We start from the raw sequence: 22,158 nt of genomic DNA on the forward strand, positions 1-22,158 counted from the left end.
GGGGGGGGTAGGAGGGCACCCTGAGACTACTTAGTGAATTATACTAAAGTAAGACCCTATTCTCTCTCAAATAAATAAATAAACAAATAAATACATAATTTTTAAATTAGAAACTGCATTTATGGAGATGGTTCAGTGGTAAAGGCACATGTTTTACAAAGCCTAACCACCCTAATTGGAATCCTCATGACCCACATAAAGCAAGCTGCACAAAAGTGGCATCTGTTTGGTGCCTGGCATGCCTTTGCAGTGGCAAGAACCTCTGGCTCACCCCCATACACACATGTAGATATACTTTTTAAAAAATCATTAACTTGCCAGGTGTGGTGGAACGCAACTTTAATCCCAGCACTCAGGAAGCAGAGGTAGGAATGCTGTGAGTTCAAGGCCACCCTGAGACTACAGAGTGAATTTCAGGTCAGCCTGAGCTAGAGTGAAAAACCAAAAAAAATAATCAGAAACTAACTGGGTGTGGGGCTGCACATATTAAATCCTAGAACTTGGGAGACAGAAGAATTGCTGGGATAGAGTGAGATTCTATCTCCAAACAAATAAACAAACAAACAAAAAAACCCCAGAAATTCCAGAAAGCCCAAATCCACACACTGTGCCAAATATTTTAAAGGAACCCAATGATCTCAATGTAAACCAATGATCTCAATGTAAACTTCTTGGGAGTCTCCAAGTCAAGTATGTCTGAGCTTAGAAAGGAATGCTGGCTTTTTTTAGGGGGGGGTGGCTCCCCAAGTAGGACCCTAGCCATCACTCAGCCAACACCTCCTGAGGTAAAACACAACTGAAAAGTCAGGCTGAAAAGGGCTCAGTGGCTCTTGGTGCTTGCTTGCAAAGCTTGACAACCTGGGTTCAATTCTCCAGCAACCATGTAAAGCCAGATGCTCCAAGTGGCACATGCATTTGGAGTCTGCTTGCAACAGCAGGCATCCTTGGTGTGCCCAATCTCTCTTCTCCCCTCAAATAAGTAAAAAAAAAATTTTTTAAGAGTCTGAGGGGCTGGAGAGATGGCTTAGTGGTTAAGGTGCCTTCCTGTGAAGCCCAAGGACCCTTGCTGACTCTCCAAATCCCATGTAAGCCAGATGCACAAAAGTGAAACAAGCACAAGGTCGCACATGCCCACTAGGTGGCGCAAGCATGAGGCGCTCTATTTCAGTAGCTAAGGCCCTGGTGCGCCAATTCTTTCTCTATATAAAATAATTATAATACTAATAATAAAAGCCAGGCGTGGTGGCACACGCATTTAATCCCAACACATGAGAGGCCGAGGTAGAAGGATTGTCATGAGTTCAAGGCCACCCAGAGACTACCGAATGATTTCTAGGTCAGCCTGAGCTAGAGTAAGGATCCATCTTGGGATGGAGCTCTGAGGGGGAGGGGAGAAAAGCCCGCCAAGGTCTTCTTGGTGCCCTGTTGCCGGTATGTACAAAGGGGACTCCTGGAAGTGGGAGCCGGATGGAGACCGAGCATGTCCCTACCCCATGCAGCCAGAGCCTGCAAAAAATACTGAAACATGCGAAAATGGCAAAAAAAAAAAAGCATAAAAGCCAAATTTCTGAAAAAAAAAAAAACAAAACCCAATAAACTTAAGTACACAAAATATATACAAAGGACGCAGAAATTCTGCAAGAAAAAGTTATGCAAACGGCCGGACCTCATGCATGAAACCACACAAAAAAGGCAGAAATCTAAGAAAATAAAAACAAAACAACAAAAAAACACACTGATCTAGAGTGAGACCCTATCTTGAGAAACCAAAAAATAAGTAGATAAATAAAAAAAAAAGGGTGTGTTTTCCCAACTGCATACATATTAAAAGAACCACTTCAATATCTCAACATGAAGTTTACTCTTCTCCTATATAACCACCCTGTTTAGTGCGGTGTTTGTCCATGTCAAATTATCTGATGTGTTGAAAATATACAAAGACCATCACAACCTCTCCACACAGCTGTTTCCATACAAGATATGAAAGTTAGGTCATTTACTTCCATAGTATACTACTTATTTTCATGTGCTGTCTTGGCATATTCTGTTACTTTTGCATATAAATCTACTGCAAGTTAAGATTGGGAGATGGACGTGGTGGTGCACATCTTTAATGCCAGCACACTGGAGGCAGAGGTAGGAGGGCTACTGTGAGTTCAAGGCAAGCCAGAAACTACAGAGGAAGCTCCAGGTCAACCTGGGCTAGAGACAGACCTACTTTGAGAAAACACACACACACACACACACACACACCCCAAAACAAGCAAAAAACAAACAAAAATAATAAAAAATCAATGGCCAAGAAATGGCTCAGTGGGTAAAGTGCTTGTTACGCAAGCATGAGGACCTGTGCTCAGATAGATACCCAGGCCCCACATAAAAGGCAGGCGTGGTGCCTACCACCCAAATTATAGCAACTGGGAGACAAACTGGCAAGCCTTAGGCTTTCTAGGAAACTCTAATTTCAAAAATAAGGTGGAAGAGCAATTTAGGAAGGAAACCAATGTTGATTCCACATGCATGCGCACAATGCGCATCACACCTGGCTATACTGAGCTTAATTTTTTTTTTTTTTTAAAGGTAGGATCTCAGTCTAGCTCAGGCTCTCTGGAATTCACTATGTAGTCTCAGGGAAAACTCAAACTCATGGCAATCCTTTTACCTCTGCTGGGGATTAAAATGCTGGGGTGTGCGCCACCACACCTGGCTGCTTTTTTTAAATTTAAATACTTTTATTTTCACACAGAGAGATGAGAGACAGAGTGGTGATGGGTGCACCAGGGCCTCCACCGACTACAAACGTACTCCAGATGCATGTGCCACTGTACATCTGGTTTTACGTGGGTACTGGGTCATTAGGCTTTTCAGTGAAGGACCTTAACCAGTGAACCCCCTCTCTAGCCTCTTAATTGATTTTTGACAAGAATACTAACAAAATTTTATGTAGAAAGAAACTTTAGGACAAGTGGTACTTAGAGTGGGGATTTAGTTCAGTGGTAGAAAGTATGCTTAGAAGGTATAAGGCCTTGGATTTGACACCCAGCCTAATTAAAAAAACAAAGCAACAAACAAAACCCCTACAAAGTTCAGTTTGATAGGTACATACACACAAAAGTAGTGCTGGAATGTTGAAATATTCAGTCAAAAGAATGAATTGAAGCCAGGTGTGGTGGCTTTAATCTTAGCACTTGGGAGACAGAAGTAGGAGGATCACGTGAGTTCAAGGCCACCCTGAGACTACATAGTGAGTTTCAGGTCAGCCTGGCCTAGAGAGAAACCCTACCTCAATAAAAACCAAAAAATAAATAAACATTAAAAAAAAAGAATGAGTTGTACCTTAGCTGACAGCAAACAAAATATTATCTCAAATTGAGTTTATTTAAATATGAGAGCTAAAACTTAAAAAAAATTTTTTTTTTGAATGAAGACTCATCAGCTATACAAAAAGACTGCATAATTCTTGTACTGAGGCTAATGTTGAGCTATACCTGAATTTCACATTGCTAGAAAACAGTTCTCTGATACAGTTCACACATACGCACCTATGATACTGTATAGCCATGTATTCTTTATTTATTGGTTTTTTGAGGTAGGGTCTCATTCTGGTCCAGGCTGCACTGGGATTCACTATGTAGTCGCAGGGTGGCCTCGAACTCACAGTGATCCTCCTACCTCTGCCACCATGTCCAGCTTAGCCATTCTTTATCGGCTTCCTCTCCCTCCTCTTGCTCATTCTTCCAGCCTGTTGGCCTACTGGGGCCCTGCTTCCTTGCTCCACCTTTACTCTAGCCCAGTATGCTGATGTCCTTTTTGTACGTTCCCCTTAGCTCCTTTGTGCTCATGTGGGTATCTTTGGCTGAACTCAATCTCACCTATTATTTTGCAGTATTGGCCTGGTGTTCAGTTTTCATGTCTGGGTGGTGCTCAGAGCAAACCAGGAAGAAAGCAAATGGTGGTCTTTTGGGAGCACTGAGATCTTTTTCTTTCCTCTCTTCACTTTTGAGAGGAACACAATTTTTCTTCTCCCTGTCATAGCAAGCTGTCATTTTGCACCTCATCTTCAAACTTCAGCTTGTCCTTGGCAGACACCGTCTTCTATCACATTTCTTGGAGAAATCAGCAAAGTCGACCAAAGAATCCAGGTGTTCCTTCCCATGCTCTTCCAGGCAGGTCTGTCAAAGGCACGAGGACACTTTGCTGTCATCTCCTTTACCCTTGGTGACAGAACACCATCTACTTGGCACAAGCATTTCTTCAAGTCCTTCTGATGGCTCCAGAGTTAACACAGCATCTTAGTGTTTTATTTTTTTGCTTGTGCAGTGTATGTACACATCACACGTAGGGGCACAAATACACAGAACCCACATAAACTACATGCACAAGGCACAGCAGTTTGTTTGCAGAGGCTAGAGGCCCTGGAGCAATCATCACCTTTATAGCTCTGTGTTAGAAAGCAAGGCCCAGGCCCAACCCTGAGAACCAAAGCAGTTTCCTTTCCTTTTGGCTGCGTGTCAGTGCCCGTGTAAAGGTCTGAGGCCAACCTCGCGTGCCGCGCCGCCGCCGCCGCCGCCGCGTTCATCACCGCTCCCTGCCGCATGTGCCAGGCTAGACTGCAGGATTCCAGGTGTGCGTTTTCCTATCTGTTTCCCATTTCGCCATTGGTATGTTCAAGTTTTGAATGCGTATTTATAAATCTCTGTATGTAGGTATAAGAACAGACGTGAATACAGAAGTCGGAGGACAGTTTAGGTGTCATCCTCACCGTACGCTTCATTTGAAGCAGCGGCTCTTTTCGTATAGCGCTGTGCATTCCAGGCTAGCTGACCCATGAACTTCCAGGCGTTTTCCTGTTTAATTTTCCATCTCGCCGTATAAGCACTGAATTTCTGACGCACACATGGCTGTGTGTCTGCCTTTACACAGGTTCATGGGAAGTTTAATCTTTATGCATCCACAAAGTTCTTTTCCCACTGAGCAGTCTTTAAACTATGTAAGACATTTTTGGCCTTTTTTAAAAAAATAAAATGTATTTGTCTGACAGTACATAAAGAGTGTCCATGTGTTGGCACACTAGGGCTTCTTATTTATTTATTTTTGGTTTTTTGAGATAGGGTCTCACTCTGGCTCAGGCTGACCTAGAATTCACTATGTAGTCTCAGGGTGGCCTTGAACTCTCGGTGATTCTCCTACCTCTGCCTCCGAAGTGCTGGTATTAAAGGCGTGCGCCACCACGGCCGGCCTTTTCTTTTTTTTTAAATATATTTTTTATTTATTTGACAGAGGAGGAAGGAGGGAGGGGGGAGAAGGAGAGAGAGGACCTCTAGCCAATGCAATGAACTCGAAACACATGAGCCCCCTTGTGCATCTGGCTAACGTGGGTCCTGAAGAATCAAACCTGGGTCCTTTGGCTTTGCAGGCAATCACCTTAGCTGCTAAGCCATCCCTCCAGTCCTTGTTTTCGTTTGTTTGAGGTAGGGTTTCACATTAGCCCAAGCTGACGTGGAATTCAGTATGTAGTTTCAGGCTGGTCTTGAACTCAGAAAGATCTTCCTATCTCTGCCTCCCAAGTGCTGGAATTAAAGGCATGTGCCACCACATCCAGCTGCACTAGGGCTTCCTGCAACTGCAAAACACCACCAGGTGCTTTATTTTTATTTTTAATCTAGCTTATTTGGGAAGCTTGTAAATTGAACCCAGGACAACAGGCTTTGCAAGCAAGCACCTTTAACTACTGAGAGAGGTATCTTCTCAGGCCCTTTTCTCATCTTTGAGGCAGGATCTCTATAGCTCATACTGGCCTTGAACTTTGGTGATGCACCTATGTTAGCATTACAGAGTGCTGGGACTGTAAGTATTAACTCCTACACCCAGAAAATATTTGATTTCTAAATTATTCCAGGCCAGGATGTAGAACACTTGCCTAGTGTATAAAACTCTAGGTTCAAATTCCAGCACTGGAGGAGGAAAAAAGGAAGAAAAAAAAAGGATTATGCAACATTAATATGAACATAAGCACATATTTTTTTTTTTTGTTTATTTTTGTTTTAAGGACTCACGCTGGCCCAGACTGATGTGGAACACAATCTGGAGTCCCAGGTTTGCCCTGAACTTAAAAACTATCCTCTGCCTCCTGTGGGCTGGGATTAAAAGTGTGTTCCACCAAACCCAGCCATGTTTCTATAGGGAAATGTAAATTAAGTGATAAAATACATTAACAGTTTGTTGCAGTCAGTTTCTCATTGCTGGACAAATACCTGACTAGAAACCGATTATTGGAGGAAAGGATTTATGTCATGCTTTCAAATTCCAGGGAACACCATCAATTGTGGAAGCAGCTGGCTCCCTTCCATAGACCCATGCAGAGAGACGTCACCAAACAAACACCGAACAGCAACAGCATGACCAGCCAGAGCTAGAAAGGACTCAAGATCTGCCCCTAGTGATACCTCCCTCCAGCCATGCCCCTGTAGACCCAAGTTAGAAGCTCAATTCCTTTATTTATTTACTTATGGTTTGTCAGGTAGGGTTGACCTAGAATTCACTATATAGTCTCAGAACAGACAGAACTCATGAGGATCCTCCTACCTCTGCTTCCTGAGTCCTGGGATCAAAGACAAGCCCTGCCAGAGCAATTTTTTGTTTTTTCACTAGATTGGGTCTCACTGTAGTCCTAGGATGATCTGAAACAGTGATCCTACCACCTCTGCCTCCTGAATGCTAAGATTAAAGGTGTGTCCGTCCCACCATGCATAAGCTCAATTCTTTTTTTTTTTTTAATTTTTTTTTTTTAGGGCTGGAGAGATGGCTTAGTGGATAAGGTGTTTGCCTACAAAGCCAAAGGATCTCACTCAGTTTGACTTCCCATGACCTACATTAGCCAAATGTGCTAGGTGGTGCATGCGCCTGGAGTTCATTTGCAGTGGCAGGAGGCCCTGGAGCGCCCATTCTCTCTCTTTCCCTCTCTCATGCTCTCAAATAAACATACAAAATTTAAAAACTTTTAAAAGCTTTTTATTTATTAGAGACAGAAGGAAAGAATACATGCACAGGGGTCCGAGGGAGGGGGAGAGAGACTGCAGAGTGAATTCCAGGTCAGCCTGGGCTAGGGTGAGATACTACCTTGAACCAGCCTCCCCCCCCCACAAAAAACAGCTAAGGGGTGATCCTCTTACGACTGCCTCCTGAGTGCTAGCCTAGTAATCTTAAACTTTTACTTACTATTCTTGTCTATATGCTGACAATAATAAGCATATTAGAAAATTTAAAACTAAAGCCAGGTAGGAGGACTGAGTTCAAGGCTAACCAGAGGCTACATACTGAATTCCAGGACAGCATGGGCTAAAGTGAAACCCTACACCCCCCACCCCGGAAAAAAAAAAAAGGAATTAAAGTTAGTAACTGAAAAAAGAGTTAACCTGAAGGCAGGGATCCAAAATTATACGAGAGATTAGGCCATAAATGTCAGTTTTTCTTGCCTTTGGGGCTTCAAAACTCATGGGCTCATTTCCAAACTATTAATTCTTGTAACACTGCCTGGACACAAGTAAGAAATGAAGATGATTACAATGAAACTTACTATTGGTAGTTGAACTGCATCAGGGGCTGTCTTCCAGTCTTGGTTCCATTGCGATGGTGTAAGAAAGGCAAACAGCCAGGCATAGTGGCGCACGCTTTTAATCCCAGCACTTGGGAGGCAGAGAGGTAGGAGGATCACCATGAATTGGAGACAATGCTAAGACTACATAGTAAATTCCAGGTCAGCCTGGACCAGAGTGATACTCTACTTTGAGAGGGGAAAAAAAATCCAGGCGTGGTTGTAATCCCAACACTTGAGAGGGAGAAGTAGGAGAATCGCTGAGAGTTCAAAGCCACCTGTGACTACACAGTGACTTCCAGGTTAGCCTGACTTCAAGTGAGACCCTACCTTAAAAAACCACCAAAAAAAAAAAAAAAAAAGACTCACAAACTTATAAATGTTCTCAAATATTTAGTCTAAACCAGGTGTGGTGGCATACACCTCTAATACCATCACTTGGGAGACAGAGAGGTAGGAAGATAGCCGTGAGTTCAAGGCCACCCTGGGTAAGCAACATCCTACCTTGAAAAAATATTTTTAGTCTAAATAGGAGGAAACACCACCACCACCACCAACAACAACAAAACATAACCTGTCAAAGAAAAAAAAATGGGGGGGGGGGGTAATTTGTTTTATTTTTTGAGAGACAGAAAGAGGGGGAAAGAGAGAGACAGACAGAGATCATGAGAATGGACACATCAGGGCCTCCAGCCCCTGAAAACAAACTCCAGATCCATGTGTCCCTTTGTGCATCTGGCTAACGTGGATCCTGGAGAATCAAACCAGGATCCTTTGGCTTTTCAGGCAAATGTCTTAACTGCTAAGCCATCTCTTCAGCCCTTGTTTTTCTTTGAAGCAGGGTCTTACTCTACCCCTGGCTGACCTGAAACTCACTCTGTAGTCTCAGGCTTGCCTCAAACTCTCCTACTTCAGACTCCCAAGTGCTAGGATTAAAGGAGATCAACATTCAGCTTTTTAAATTTAAATTGAGCACAACTGCTTATGCCAAAATGAAATTTTTTAAAAAATTTAAATATTTTATTTATTTTATTCATTTGAGAGAGAGTACCAGAAAGAGGCAGGCATAGACTGAATATGTGCATCAGGGCCTCGAGCCACTGCAAACAAACCCTAGATACATGTACCACCCTGTGCATCTGGCTTTATGTGAGTACTACAGATTCGAACTTGAGTCCATAGGTTTTACAGGTTAAACTCAGCCTTACCTGCTGAGCCATCTCCCCAGCCCAAAACCTTTTCTTAAATTTTATTTTTTCACTTATTTATTAGGAAGAGAGAGAATGGGCATACCAGGGCCTCTAAACCACTGCAAGCGAATTCCAGATGCACATGCCATCATGTGTATATGGCTTTACATGGGATCTAGAAAATCAAACCTGGGTCTTTAGGCTTTACAGGCAAGTGCATTAGCCACTAAGTCACCTCTCCAGCCCCCAAATGAAGTTTTAAGTAAATAAAATAAACTAGCTTTGTGGTTTTTGTTTGTTTGTTTCTCATGGTAGGGTCTCACTCTAGCCCAGGCTGACCTGGGATTCACTATGTAGTCTCAGGGTGGCTTTGAACTCAAGGCGATCCTCCTACCTCTGCCTCCCAAGTGCTAGGATTAAAGGCGTGTGCCAACATACCTGGCTCAATTTTTTAATTGACAGGATTAGAATCATTCTTGAAATCAAAGACATATTGGCATAGATCTAAAAGGGACTCCAAAATAAGATTTTAAAATGTTGCTGGGTGTGGTGGAGCACGGGAGGCAGAGGTATGTGGATCGCCTGAGTTTGAGGCTACTCTGAGACTACAGGCTGGTCTAGAGTAAAACCATACTGGAAAGGAAAGGAAAGGAGAAAGGAAAGGAGAAAGGAAAGGAGAAAGGAAAGGAGAAAGGAAAGGAGAAAGGAAAGGAAAGGAAAGGAGAAAGGAAAGGAGAAAGGAAAGGAGAAAGGAAAGGAGAAAGGAAAGGAGAAAGGAAAGGAGAAAGGAAAGGAGAAAGGAAAGGAGAAAGGAAAGGAGAAAGGAAAGGAGAAAGGAAAGGAGAAAGGAAAGGAGAAAGGAAAGGAGAAAGGAAAGGAGAAAGGAAAAAGGAAAGGAAAGGAAAGGAAAGGAAAGGAAAGGAAGGAAGGAAGGAAGGAAGGAAGGAAAATTAAGCCAGGTGTGGTGGCGCAAGGAGGCAGAGGTAGGAGGAGAGTTCGAGGCCACCCTAAGACTACAAAGTTAATTCTAGGTCAGCCTGGGCTAGAGCGAGTCCCTACCTCGAAAAACAAAAAACAAAACAGTAAATAAATAAAAAGGTGACTTGTCCCAGTTAGAAGTAATGACACTGGGCTGGTCACAGAACCAGTCCTGTAATTGCAGCTCACAGAGGCAGAAGGAGCACTGGAATTTAGAGGCCAGCCTGTGACACATAAGAAATTCTAAGATAACTATGGCTACATAAAGAGAGATACCAGTGGTAGTACATACTAGTAGTAGTGATGACCCTTGAACTCAGTCAGACCTTGCAACTCTCCATCAGATGGTCTCTCCCTTATACCTGCTACCTCCCAGGAAATGACTACAGCTACCAATGAGCAAAGATGTAAAACATAGTGACCCTTGGAAAATACTGATTAAGGGGAATTGAATATAAGCCCTAAAAAATTTAAAGCAACTATTTTTTAAAGTTTTTTTTTTTGTTATTTTATTTATTTATTTGAGAGTGACAGAGAGAAGAAGAGGCAGATAGGCAGAGAGAGAGAGAATGGGCACACCAGGGCCTCCAGCCACTGCAAATGAACTCGAGATGCGTGCACCCCCTTGTGCATCTGGCTAACGTGGGTCCTTGGGAGTCGAGACTCGAACCAGGTCCTTAGGCTTCACAGGCAAGCACTTAACCACTAAGCCATCTCTCCAGCCCTTTTCTAAGTTTTTAATTTACTATTATTATTCCATTTTATTTGAGAGAGAGATAGAAGAGAGAGAGAGAGAGAGAGAGAATGGGTACACCAGGGCGTTCAGCCACTGTAAATGAACTCCAGATGCATGTGCCACTTGTGTATCTGGATTATATGACTCCTGGGAAATCAAACCTGGGTCCTTTGGCTTTGCAGGCAAACACTTTTAACAGCTAAGCTGTCTCTCCCAGCCCTAACACAACTATTTTTGAATTTATTTATGAATTTATTTATTATGAATTTGCTTATTATGGGTTGACAGGAGTTTATGCTATTTAAAAAATTACAACTTTTTGCATTATTCATTAGATTGGTTTGTGATTCATCCCCATGTCATTGCCATCTGATCACAATGAATACAGGGTTACTCACTTATGGTCCTGTAATAGGAAGAAAAAGCAGGAAGTCTAATACATAGGTAACCTAAAAGACCATGGGATCCAGATATGATGAAAAATAAACTTGAGTTTGTCTTGAAACAACCTACTTGGTCAGAGATAGGACCAGAAACTGTAACCTGCTGTGCTAACCTTCACCGAGGCAGACAGTATTCTTTTGTAAGCGCAGACACTGGCTCACAAAGAAGTCCTTTGTTTCTTACTCTTGTTTCCACTTCCTGCAGAGGCTTACCTGGGATAGTACGCTGTGTAGTTCATGAAGAGCTGAGTGCCTGCAGGATAGTACGCGGTGGAGGGCTGTAGTGCCCGTGGATTAAGGAGAACAGAGGGCTGATAAATGGCAGCTTCAGTAGGAATCACTGCTGTAGGGGCTGGGAATGTGTAGGAGGGAGGAGACAGGCCTAAATAAAGAGAGAGAGAGACTTTGAGACATGTTTGTAAGAGCTAACATGTAGGTGTTAGCAATACAATTGTAGTCACTCTTCCTACGATTTTATTTTTAATATTTTTATTTATTTGCATTTGTGTGAATGTAGGTGCACCAGGGTCTCTTGTCATTGTAAACGAATGCCAGATACATGTACCTTTTTTTTCCATCTGGCTTCACATGGGTGCTGGGAGCCACCTAAGGCCAACTTTGCAATCAGAGTGCTTTCAATAACTTAGCCATCTCCCCAGATCCCAACTATACCTTTAAGAAAAGATCATGGCTTTTTAACATCATCCTAAATAACGTCATTTTGGTTATATAGCTATCCACCCTCATGAAATCAAAGAGGTTATGATGCAACTCTGCACTATGTACTAAGCCAAAGCACTTGCTGTGTGACCGTTGACAACACTGCACTACATTTTCCTGAAGGTAACTGAGAAAATGGGCTTTGAAGCCCATCTCTATCTTCAAAATATTATTAATAATGATAATGATAAAATCCATTCTGAGAAGTAGGCCTGAACAAATAGTCTTGCCAGTGGTAGTGCACATGCCTACCTAGCATGATAAAGGCCCTGGGTTCAAAATATTATCATGAGGCGTAGGAAGGGGGAGGTCCTTTGTCTTCTGAATATGCAGCACCTTTCCTGGTCACTAATACAACTAGCCAGACCGGGTACTCTTAACAGTACCTGAGAAGCTGACTGAATCTAGGGTCCCTGACATGATGCTTCATACTTAGATCCAAAGGTACAAGGGATAACTTTCACATGAAAACCTCCCAGATGACTTCTTGCCTTTTATTCTTAGGAATTTCTCCATTTCTATGGAGAAATAAAATGACCAGCTGAATATGGGTGCTTAGACCTAAGGCCAAAACTGACCATAAGCTCAACATGTATTTGTATTTGCTTGTTACAGTGCTAGGGGCAAAGCCAAGGGCAAAATGCATGTCAGGCAAGCACTTTACCACTATACTTCATCCCCAGGCTTTGAATTTGTTGTTGCTGTTTTGCGAGGTAGGGTCTTGCTCTAGCCCAGGCTGACCTGGAATTCACTCTATTCTCAGAGTGGCCTCGAACTCACAGCGATCCTCCTACTACCTTTGCCTCCCAAGTGCTGGAATGAAAGGTGTGCACCACCATGCCTGGCCAAGCCCTTGAATTTTTGAGAAAGGGTATGACTATGCAGCCCAAACTATGCTCAAACTCTTGATCCTCTTGCCCCAGCCTCCTCAGTGCTGGAATTTGGGTGTGTACCACACTTGGCTATGTGTACCACTTTCACACTCACCCCATATTGTACTATGTTAGCTACTTACAAACACTTAAATTCAAATATATCAAGCAAGCCAACAGTAATGTCAATAATATAAAATTAAGGTGTTTGCGTTCAGTGGCAGAGCAGTTGCCTCTCATGTTCAAGGTCCTGGGTTCGGTCCTTAACACACCCACACCACTCACTCACTCACTCACCCTGAGGTGCTTAAGTATGGCATAAAAGTCTAAAGCCTTTGCTCATATCTTGCTTTCAACATAATAAAGAAATTCATTATAGAATATAAAGGGCTGAGCCTTAAATTCTGTGGTAGGGTGCTTGCCTAGCATATACAAAGCCCCAGGCTTAATCTCTAGCACAAAAAGAGAAAAAGATAAGAGATAGACAGACAATTACCTAAGGTAGAAGTCTGTTCCACTTCTAAACAAAGAAATGAGGTTGCTATGATTTGGGCATTATTCTAGTGAAAAAATAGCTATTTCTTTTATCCCTAAAGAATCAGATGCATATGTGCACAAACTACAAAAAAAAAAAAAAAAAAAAAAAAAAAAAAAAAAAACATGATGGGGGGACTGGAGAGATGGCTTAGTGGTTAAGGTGCTTGCCTGCAAAGCCAAAGGACCTAGGTTCAATTCTCCAGGATCCACATAACCTAGATGCACAAGGTGATAGTGCATAAATCTGGAGTTCATTTACAGTGACTAGAGGCCCTAGTGCACGTATTCTCTATCTGGCTGTTTCTCTCTCTTTTAAATAAATAAATGAGCTGCCTGACGCACCTGGCTTACATGGGTACTAGGGAATCCAACCGGGGTCCTTAGGCAGGCAAATACTTTAAGCGCTAAGCCTTATCTCCAGCCCTGTAATGAACAATTTTTTTTACTGTAAAAAGGTACAAGGGTACCAGAAAAACTTGGGCCACAGATGATAGAAAAATTCCTCTTACAATGCTTGATAGGTTGTCACTAACGGATATTCTAAAAGTTATGGTTATTAGTGGAATGCAGACAGAAGACATCCAACAAGAGTAGCATTTTAGGAGATGTTGCCAGGTGTGGTGGTGCACACCTTTAATCCTAGCACTCTGGGAAGCAGAGGCAGGGGGATGTTGTGAGTTCAAGGCCACCCTGAGACTACATAGAAAATTCCAGGTCAGCCTGAGCTAGACTGAGACTTTACCTCGAAAAAAATCAAAACAGAAAGACAGACAGACTGACAGACCTTTGGGAGACTGCTCAACGGTTAAAGGCACCTGCTTACAAAGCCTGCCAGCCAGGGTTCGATCCCCTCTACCCATATAAAGACAGACGCACAAAGTGACTCATGGGTCTGGAATTCATTTGCAGTGACAAGAGGCCCTGACATGACCATGCACTCTCAAGCTTTCTCAAATAAATAAAAAAATTAAAAATAAAGTTTACTTTACATGTTTTTAAGCAAAATCATAAATGTTCAAAATTTTACACTTATTAATGACCAACTCCTACGTATTCACCAATAGCAAGCAGCACGTAAATGGAAATTAGCATTTAGAAATTTCAAGGGGGATAAAAAGGATTAAGCCCCACTAAATGTTCTACAAATAATACTGTATTAAGCAAGTTTATTGTTATAGGTCTCTCTTTGCTACAAACTGCACTCTTGAAACTTCACCTACTTAGGATCACACAAATGGAGTTGACTTTTCCAGTTGACTTTGAACTGTATCCCAAGTGTTATTACATTCTTAAAACATACCCAACATGTCTACCAAGGTATATCTTACTCAAAGGTGAAATGTGCAATTTCAGAAAGGTTCAAGTTTTAATATTAGGTTTCTAATGTCATTTGGTCATTGACCAGAACTTGGCCTTCTGACTCCGGGGCTTATTCCTCTCAAACAGGATTCCAGATGACCTGCACCCAGTTGCCAATGAGCAAGAGCATGGCTTGGAATTAAGCACTGATCCTGTGATCCAATGGAACTTTGGCTAAATCATTTACGCATTTAGACATATTGTATTAGCTTGCTCATTCCAGATAGCCGGATATAATAACAGGAATGCTTTTCAGGCTATCTTTGTTGAAACAGTTGATGCTCAAAAAGTTAAGATGCAAAACGGGCATCAAATTGTCCTTAAAGCTTAATGTGTAAAAGAAAAAAAAATGACAAAGGAAAAGGACTTTGCTACACATATATTTTACCTTTAAATGCGTATTAAAACATCTACATAGCCAGGTTGCCTCCCAGAGTCAGTGCTTATCTGGAGCACACTAAGCTTCAGAAACCAAGTGCTTATCACTGGAAAAGCAAGAATATAATTTGAAAGGAGGTATTTGTAGCATCTCTAATTATGGGTGTCCACAACCAAGGTCTTAAATGATTACCAGATACTAGTGATTTCAGATGGGAAAGCCTCATGTAACCACCTCGCCTGCCTCAGCAGAGAACCAGGGGCACAGAAAGTTACGAAAGCAGCTTAAGCACCTACCAGCATGTAGCGTAGAACAGCGCCAAGACCCAAGAAAAACTTACATGGTAACTTACATGGCGGTGGGGATAAGCCATTTCGATTTAAAGTTCCCCCCATTAACACAAAGTTCATCTCCTCAGCTGAACACTGAAAGACTTCAACATATCTGTCCTTCATGGTTTTTTTATGATACTTCTGCGCAGCCAAAAATGCTCTGTCTGCAGACTTCATCTGGATAAAGGCATCTCCTGATGGGCGTCCCTGAGTTCATGGGGGAAGAATAGAAACAAAAGGAGACTGTCTCCTTCAACAAGGAAATAAATGGTTGCTTATAAAACATGCAAGTGATAATCACCCATAGCGCAGACATGTTTATCCACAAAATCTGGGTGACAGTGTGAGCTACTGTAATCTGATTTGTATTTCATCCCCTAATCACTAGTGTGGCCCACAAACCCTGGAATAAAGTTTAGAGAGCTCACAGTTGGAAAGTGATCTTTTCAGTTTCTGTTAAATTAGTACCAAATTTACAAGGTTTTGAAAAGGTCTCCTTGTGGCTGAAATTTCAAAATGTAGAATTGTATACTAGACCCCCCCCCCCCCGCCTTTCTGAACAATCCAATTAAATATCATTTGATGGAGAAAAGAAAACTACCTGAAACTCAACAAACTCATGTCCTCTTTTGGCTCTCAGGCCTAGTTCCTCCCTAACCTGGACATCGTCTTGTTTGTCCCTTACCCCTGAGGCCTAATGGGGGGAGCTGGGAATTGCAAGGCAGAGCTGTTCCATTATGCCTGCTGGAAAGTCATTCACTCACATACCCTCATACTTCCTCCTTAAAAACTTGCTCAAACAGGTTTTCAGAGACATTTTTAGTAGTAGTAGTGATAGTGGTTGCAGTAAGTTAGTTAAAATGTTCCCTGAAAACCAAGTCTCTAAGCTTTTCTTCCATCGCCCTAGAATGTCTTGGTATTAATTTACATGAACACAGCAGCTTATAGCTTATTTTACAGTTGCAGTCTCATAGGGAGTATTTAATCCAAATTATTACCATGCAAGTTACCAGAAGTAGTTACCATACCAGGAAAATTAGCAATGAACCCAGTCCAAGATGAAAACCTATCATCTTCCAAGCAGCTAAGAGCCTATCCGTCATCAAAGAAGCATTTTTCTCCAGTGCAATGACAATAGGTCATGGAGGTCAAATGAGACAAATCTGTCCACTGTTGTTAATCAAACAGCAACAGCCCCTAGGTTATTAGAAAATGGCGACTTCAAAGAAATAAAGCTCTTGGAGATGCTGATGTGTGGGGAGTTCTACGTCAAAGGGCCACTGCTGGTGAAGGGGTTATGACTTGTCAGATTACAAAGACGTGTGGCTTCAAACTGCCTTAAGAGTGAGAATGAGCTTGTGCTGCTGTAGAAGGCCAAGCAAGGTCAAAGAGGTTTTCTGATTCCTTGTACTCAATGGTACGTGCATTCCACTAAGGCAGGAGTGAGCAAACCTCCAAGTGAAAAATAAAAGTGGAAGATTGGCAGTTAGAAAAATAAAATTAGCATTTCCACTACAACCCATAATGCTCGGAAAACATCTGTTTATAAAATTAATACAAGTTTGCTTTTAACAAAGAGTTCCAAAGTTTCTTTTTTTTGTTTTTTGTTTGTTTGCTTGTTTTCCTGAGGTAGGGTCTCACTCTAGCTCAGGCTGTCCTGGAATTTACTGTGTAGTCTCAGGGTGGCCTCGAACTCTCGGAGATCCTCCTACCTCTGCCTCCCAAGTGCTGGAATTAAAGGCATGCACCACCATGCCTGGCTCCCAAAATTTTAATTAGAAATTTAATTAGGAATTTTATTCTGCTTAAGATAGTACAATATATGTGCAAACTGTCCAGCAACCTAATATGATTGATTATACTTAACCAAAAACCAAATAGCAATGACATAGGAAATATCTTATGCTGGTGTACTCAAAGAATTCAGTCAGATCTTGATAGAGGCTTCTTAACTATTCCTTCATGCATCTGAGAACCCGAAATATCCACACATTACTAAGGGATACATAAATACAAGTCTTCATTATACTGAAAATAATCCAATGTCTAAGGTGCATAAAAACAAACTAAGTCATATCTAAATTCTGTGGGTACGAAATACTACAGAAAACAGGCATAATTCATTTTCTTATGTATGGTCTGAGACTGCTCTCACATTAAAACAAAGGAGTTACACAGTTCAGTAGCTACAAGAAAATGTGTACAAGTGATAATATATTTGGCACTGACCTGATACTACTACTGATAACATGAGGACTTCTATGCTGAAAGGAGCAGGGCTGCAACTGAATTACCATACTGACAGCAGCCTTCTGTCCGGAGTACATCCCAAAGATTTCTTATATTGACAGCTAAGTCTTTTCTTAAAGACTTATTCTAAGACAAGAATATTCATACTCTTGTATTAGAAGACAGCATTTGATCACCAGAAATAAGCAAACTGTTTTCCAATTAGCGGCATTCTTACCTGGTGATTCAATACCATGTGAACCCCATGTGTACGAATATCTGTTGAAAACTCCCCCAGGAAGTCCAGGATGTCCTCTATTGTGGCAGCATAGGGAAGACCTCGAAGACGTATACAGTCTCTGACATTTGTAGGGGGCACAAATTGCTGAGGTAGTACTGGAATAATGGGAGGGGTTGGAAGTGGAATAAGAGGGGCCGAGGAGAACCGGTTCAGCACCTATATGCAATGCAAAGCAAGTGATTTAGTCTTAAATCATTGGGCTGGAGAAATGACTTACTAGTTAAGGCACTTGTCTGTGAAGACTAAGGACCCATGTTTGAATCCCCACATCCCACGTAAGCCAGACACAAAGGTTAGGCAAGCGCAGGGTTGCACATGCCCACTAGGTGGTGAAAGCATTTACAGTTCAATCGCAGTGACTGAAGGCCCTGGCACATCTATTCTCTCTCTCTAAAATAAAACTAAAAAATTAAAAATTAATAAAACATAATAAAAATATTTTACTTAAGAAAGGCAGATAGAAAGTGAGAGAGAGAGAGAGAGAGAGAATAGGCATACCAAGGCCTCCAGCCACTGTAAATGAACCCCAGATGTTTATGTGGGTAATGGAAAATTAAATCTAGGGCCATGGGCTTCACAGAGAAGCAACTCAACCACTAAGCCATCTCTCCAGCCAAAAGGTGATTCAGTCTTGCTAAGCTGTCTACAGACCAGTACTGGCATCACCTAGGATCTTGTTTGAAATGCAGATTTCAGTAGTATGCTGAAAGTACGCAACAGAGGTAGAGTACACTTTAGCATGTAAAAAGCCCTGGGTTGGATTCTGAAGGGATTAGGAGGGTGTGTTGTCTATTTCAGACCTATGAAATATGAATCGGCATTTAAACAAGTTCAAAGGGCACCGATGAAGGGATTCATGTGCTTCAGGTGGGAAAGCGAGACCCCTGTACTTCTGTTAAATGCATGAGGGAAAGCCAGGTGTGATGATACACACTTGTAATCCAGCACTTTGGGAGCAGAGGCAGGAGGATCTCTACGAGTTTGAGACCAGGCTGGACATCCAAAGACGAAATGGTGAGGCTTTGTCTCAAAATTAAATTTGAACAAGACACACTCCACATACACAATACAATATACATAACTAGCTATACAAGTGCATCATTACCTACCCTTGGGTTGTATAAAAGAAAAAGTCTGGACATATTGCTGGATGCAGGCTTTTACATCAATTTATTCACTTTCATTTCACTACTTGCTATTTATTTTCACTCCAAACTTTTCATTCCAAACTTAAAAGAATAAAGAAAATGGCTAAGCAGGTGACACATGCCTTTAATCTCAGCACTCGGGAGGCTGAGGCAGCAGGATTACTGTGAGTTCAAGGCCAAACCTGGACTACAGAGTGAATTCCAGGTCTGTCTGGGCTAATGTGAGACCCTATTTAAAGACAAAAGAAGAAAGAAAGAAAGAAAATGATTATGAGTTGAGTGTGATAAGAGTACATCCTTAGTTACAGCACTCCAGAGACTAATGTAGGAAAACTCCTTGAGGTGAAGGCCAGCCTGAGGCTACAGAGTTCCAGGTTAGTCTGGGCTAGAGTGAGAAGCTACCTAAAAAACAAAACACACACACACACACACACACACACACACACACACAAAGAAAAAATAATTTTGTAAAGGGACCACAGAACAAATATATATATATATATATATATATATTTTTTTTTTGTTGTTCAAGGTAGAGTCTTCCTCTTGCCCAGCCTGGGATTAAAGGCATATGCCACCATGTTAAGCATTTTTAAAATTTATTTTTATTTATTCATTAGAAAGAATGTGTGTGCCAGGGCCTCCAGTCATTATGAACAAACTCTAGATGCATGTGCCACCATGTGCATCTGGCTTACATGGGTTCTGGGGAATTGAATCTGTATCCTTAGACTTCACAGGCAAGCACCTTAAACACTAAGCCATCTCTCCAGGTCATGCTCAGCAATTTTTTTTTTAATTAAGACAAAAAAAAAAAAAACAAAAACAAAAAAAAAACTTACTGAGAGATAGAGAGAAGAGAAACAGACAGACAGAACAGGCATTCCAGGGACTCTAGCCACTGCAAACAAACGTGCCTTTTTGTGCACCTGGCTGTATATGGGTACTGGGGAATCAAATCCAGGTCACTAGGTTTTGCAGGCAGGTGCCTTAACCAATGAGCCATTCCTTCAGCCACAAATAATAATTTTGAATGACATTTTAACAATGTACTACTGGGGCAGATGGCTCAGTGGTTAAAGGAACTTGTTTACAAAGTTTGGTGTCCCAACTTCCCAGAACCCACATAAAACTAGACTCACCAAGTGGCACATGCATCTAGCATTCATTTGCAGTGGCCATGGTGCATCATGCTCATTTGCTCTTGCACTGTCCCTCCAAAATAAAAATATTTTAAAAACACAACATGCCACATACAAGAAAGAATGGCTAGATAATGAAAAACTCAAAAACTGGTAGCTACGAAGATAAATAATAATTCAGTTCTCATGTGAATTTAAGGCATTATCAAGAAAGACACTTCAATAGCTCTGAAACTGATCAAATTTAGCTACCCTGGAAATGGATCATAACAGATACATTTTGAAGAACTGCTCTACGTAAAACCAACAGTACATAACTTCTGTCTTAGAGTACATCAGCTAGTTCAAAACACCAGGAGGGGGCTGAAGAGATGGCTTAGTGGTTAAGGTGCTTGTCTGCAAAGCCAAAGGACCCAGGTTTAATTCCCTAAGACCCACATAAAGCCAGATACACAAGGTGGCACATGCATCTGAAATTTATTTGCAGTGGCTAGAGGCCCTGGTGTGCCCTTCCCTCAAGTAAACAAACAAATAAATAAATACAATATTTAAAAGCAAAATACCAGAAGGTAGGTCCTTGTACTGCCAATGTTGGCCTGGAGAGACATGGCTCTTTCCCCAGTACCCACATAAAACCAGATGCACAAAGCAGTACATGCACCTAGAGTCTGTCTGCAGCGGCAAGAACCCATGGCGTGCCTGTACGTTCACTCATTCTCTTTCTCAAATAAATAAATTATTAAGTTGTTTTTTTTTTTTTTTTAAACTTTTTGAGGTAGGGTCTCACTCTAGCCCAGGCTGACTTGGAATTCACTCTGTAGTCTCTGGGTGGCCTCAAACTCACAGCGATCCTCCTACCTCTGCCTCCTGAGTGCTGGAATTAAATAAAGGCCACCATGACCAGTTATGAATAAGACCTTTAAAACCCTACCAATGCCACATTTTCTATGAGACCTAACCATTATATCTAACTTCTTCTCAGCCTTCTCCCTCTTTCCCACTCTCTCCTCCCACCCTTTCTCGTTCAAGATCCTCCCGCCTCAGCTTCCTGAGTGCACCAGCAAACCAAGCTCACAGTATCCTTTAGTATCCCACAAACTGAAAACATAGCAAAATCAATGAATGACTCATAAAAATGCCTATAAATTTCCTTACATCATATTCGGTTGCTGGATAATGGATGACAAAAATCAAAAACTACACCACACAGCCAAAGATATGCCATGACAAAGATGGAAAAGCTAACCTGGGAGTGGTGACGCACACCTTTAATCCCAGCACTCAGGAGGCAGAGGTAGGAGGATTGCCAAGAGTGTGAGGACACGGTGAGACTACAGAGTGAATTCCAACACAGCCTGGGCTAGAGCGAGACCGTACCAGGAAAACCCAAATACACACACACACACACACACACACACACACACACACAAACATATCCAAGTGTGGGTTGTATACACATATAATTCCAGCATTTGAGAGGTGCAGTTGGGGATGTAAAATGTAAGGCTAGTCTGGGATACATAGTGAGACATTATGTCAAAAAGAAAATAGGGACATTGTGGAACATACTTTGAATCCCAGCACTTAGTAGGCAGAGGTAGGAGGATCGCCATGAGTTTGAGGCCACCCTGAGAGTATATATTGAGTGCCAAGTCAGCCTGGGCTAGAGTGAAACCTACCCTAGTGGGGGGTGTGTGTGTGGGGGGGGAGAGAGAGAGAGAGAGGAGAGGAAAAAAGAACAGAACATAGTAAGGACAGGGGTATGGCTCTGTGATAAAATACAAGACAGCGAGAGGGAGAGGGAGAGAGAAATTGGTGCATTAGGGCCTCCAGCCACTGCAACCAAACTGCAGGTGAGCACTGCACCTTATATGCATGTGCAACCTTTCACCTTATCCGCTAAGCCACCTCTTCAGCCCTCTCCAATTCTGACATTATATGTAAGGTAGGGTTGTTTCCAGACATAAAATACAGCCTTTAACAAAGCTTGAATGTGGCAATATATGCAAAGTTGCTTGGTACTATTTTGGGAAAGTGTCATTCATGTTACATAGCCCAGGATGGCCTTGACCTTCTGATCCTTCCGCCTCATCCTCACAAGCTCTGGGATTACAGCTAGGCATCACCACAGCTGGCTTATAATGCTTTTATTAACTTCTTTCCTATGTCTGTCTAATTTTTGTTTAGGAATTATTTAT

At 41.9% G+C, this 22,158-nt stretch overlaps 1 protein-coding gene across 6 annotated transcripts in view; it reads right to left on the reverse strand.

The window, feature by feature from the left end:
* The window catches only part of Esrp1 (epithelial splicing regulatory protein 1), a 73,721-nt gene that overhangs the window by 17,479 nt on the left and 34,084 nt on the right, over positions 1-22,158 (reverse strand). For 5 of the 6 annotated variants that reach the window (XM_045143686.1, XM_004656939.2, XM_045143688.1 and 2 more), the window contains exons 12-14: positions 17,608-17,826; positions 15,149-15,347; positions 11,155-11,323 (exon numbers count right to left, since the gene is read on the reverse strand). In XM_045143686.1, coding sequence (XP_044999621.1) covers positions 11,155-11,323; positions 15,149-15,347; positions 17,608-17,826 — 587 coding nt within the window. The remainder of the gene's footprint in view (positions 1-11,154; positions 11,324-15,148; positions 15,348-17,607; positions 17,827-22,158) is intronic. The other variant, XM_004656940.2, reaches the window with a different exon arrangement.

This window comes from Jaculus jaculus, chromosome 2 (genome assembly GCF_020740685.1).
Source record: "Jaculus jaculus isolate mJacJac1 chromosome 2, mJacJac1.mat.Y.cur, whole genome shotgun sequence".
NCBI classification, from domain to species: domain Eukaryota; kingdom Metazoa; phylum Chordata; class Mammalia; order Rodentia; family Dipodidae; genus Jaculus; species Jaculus jaculus.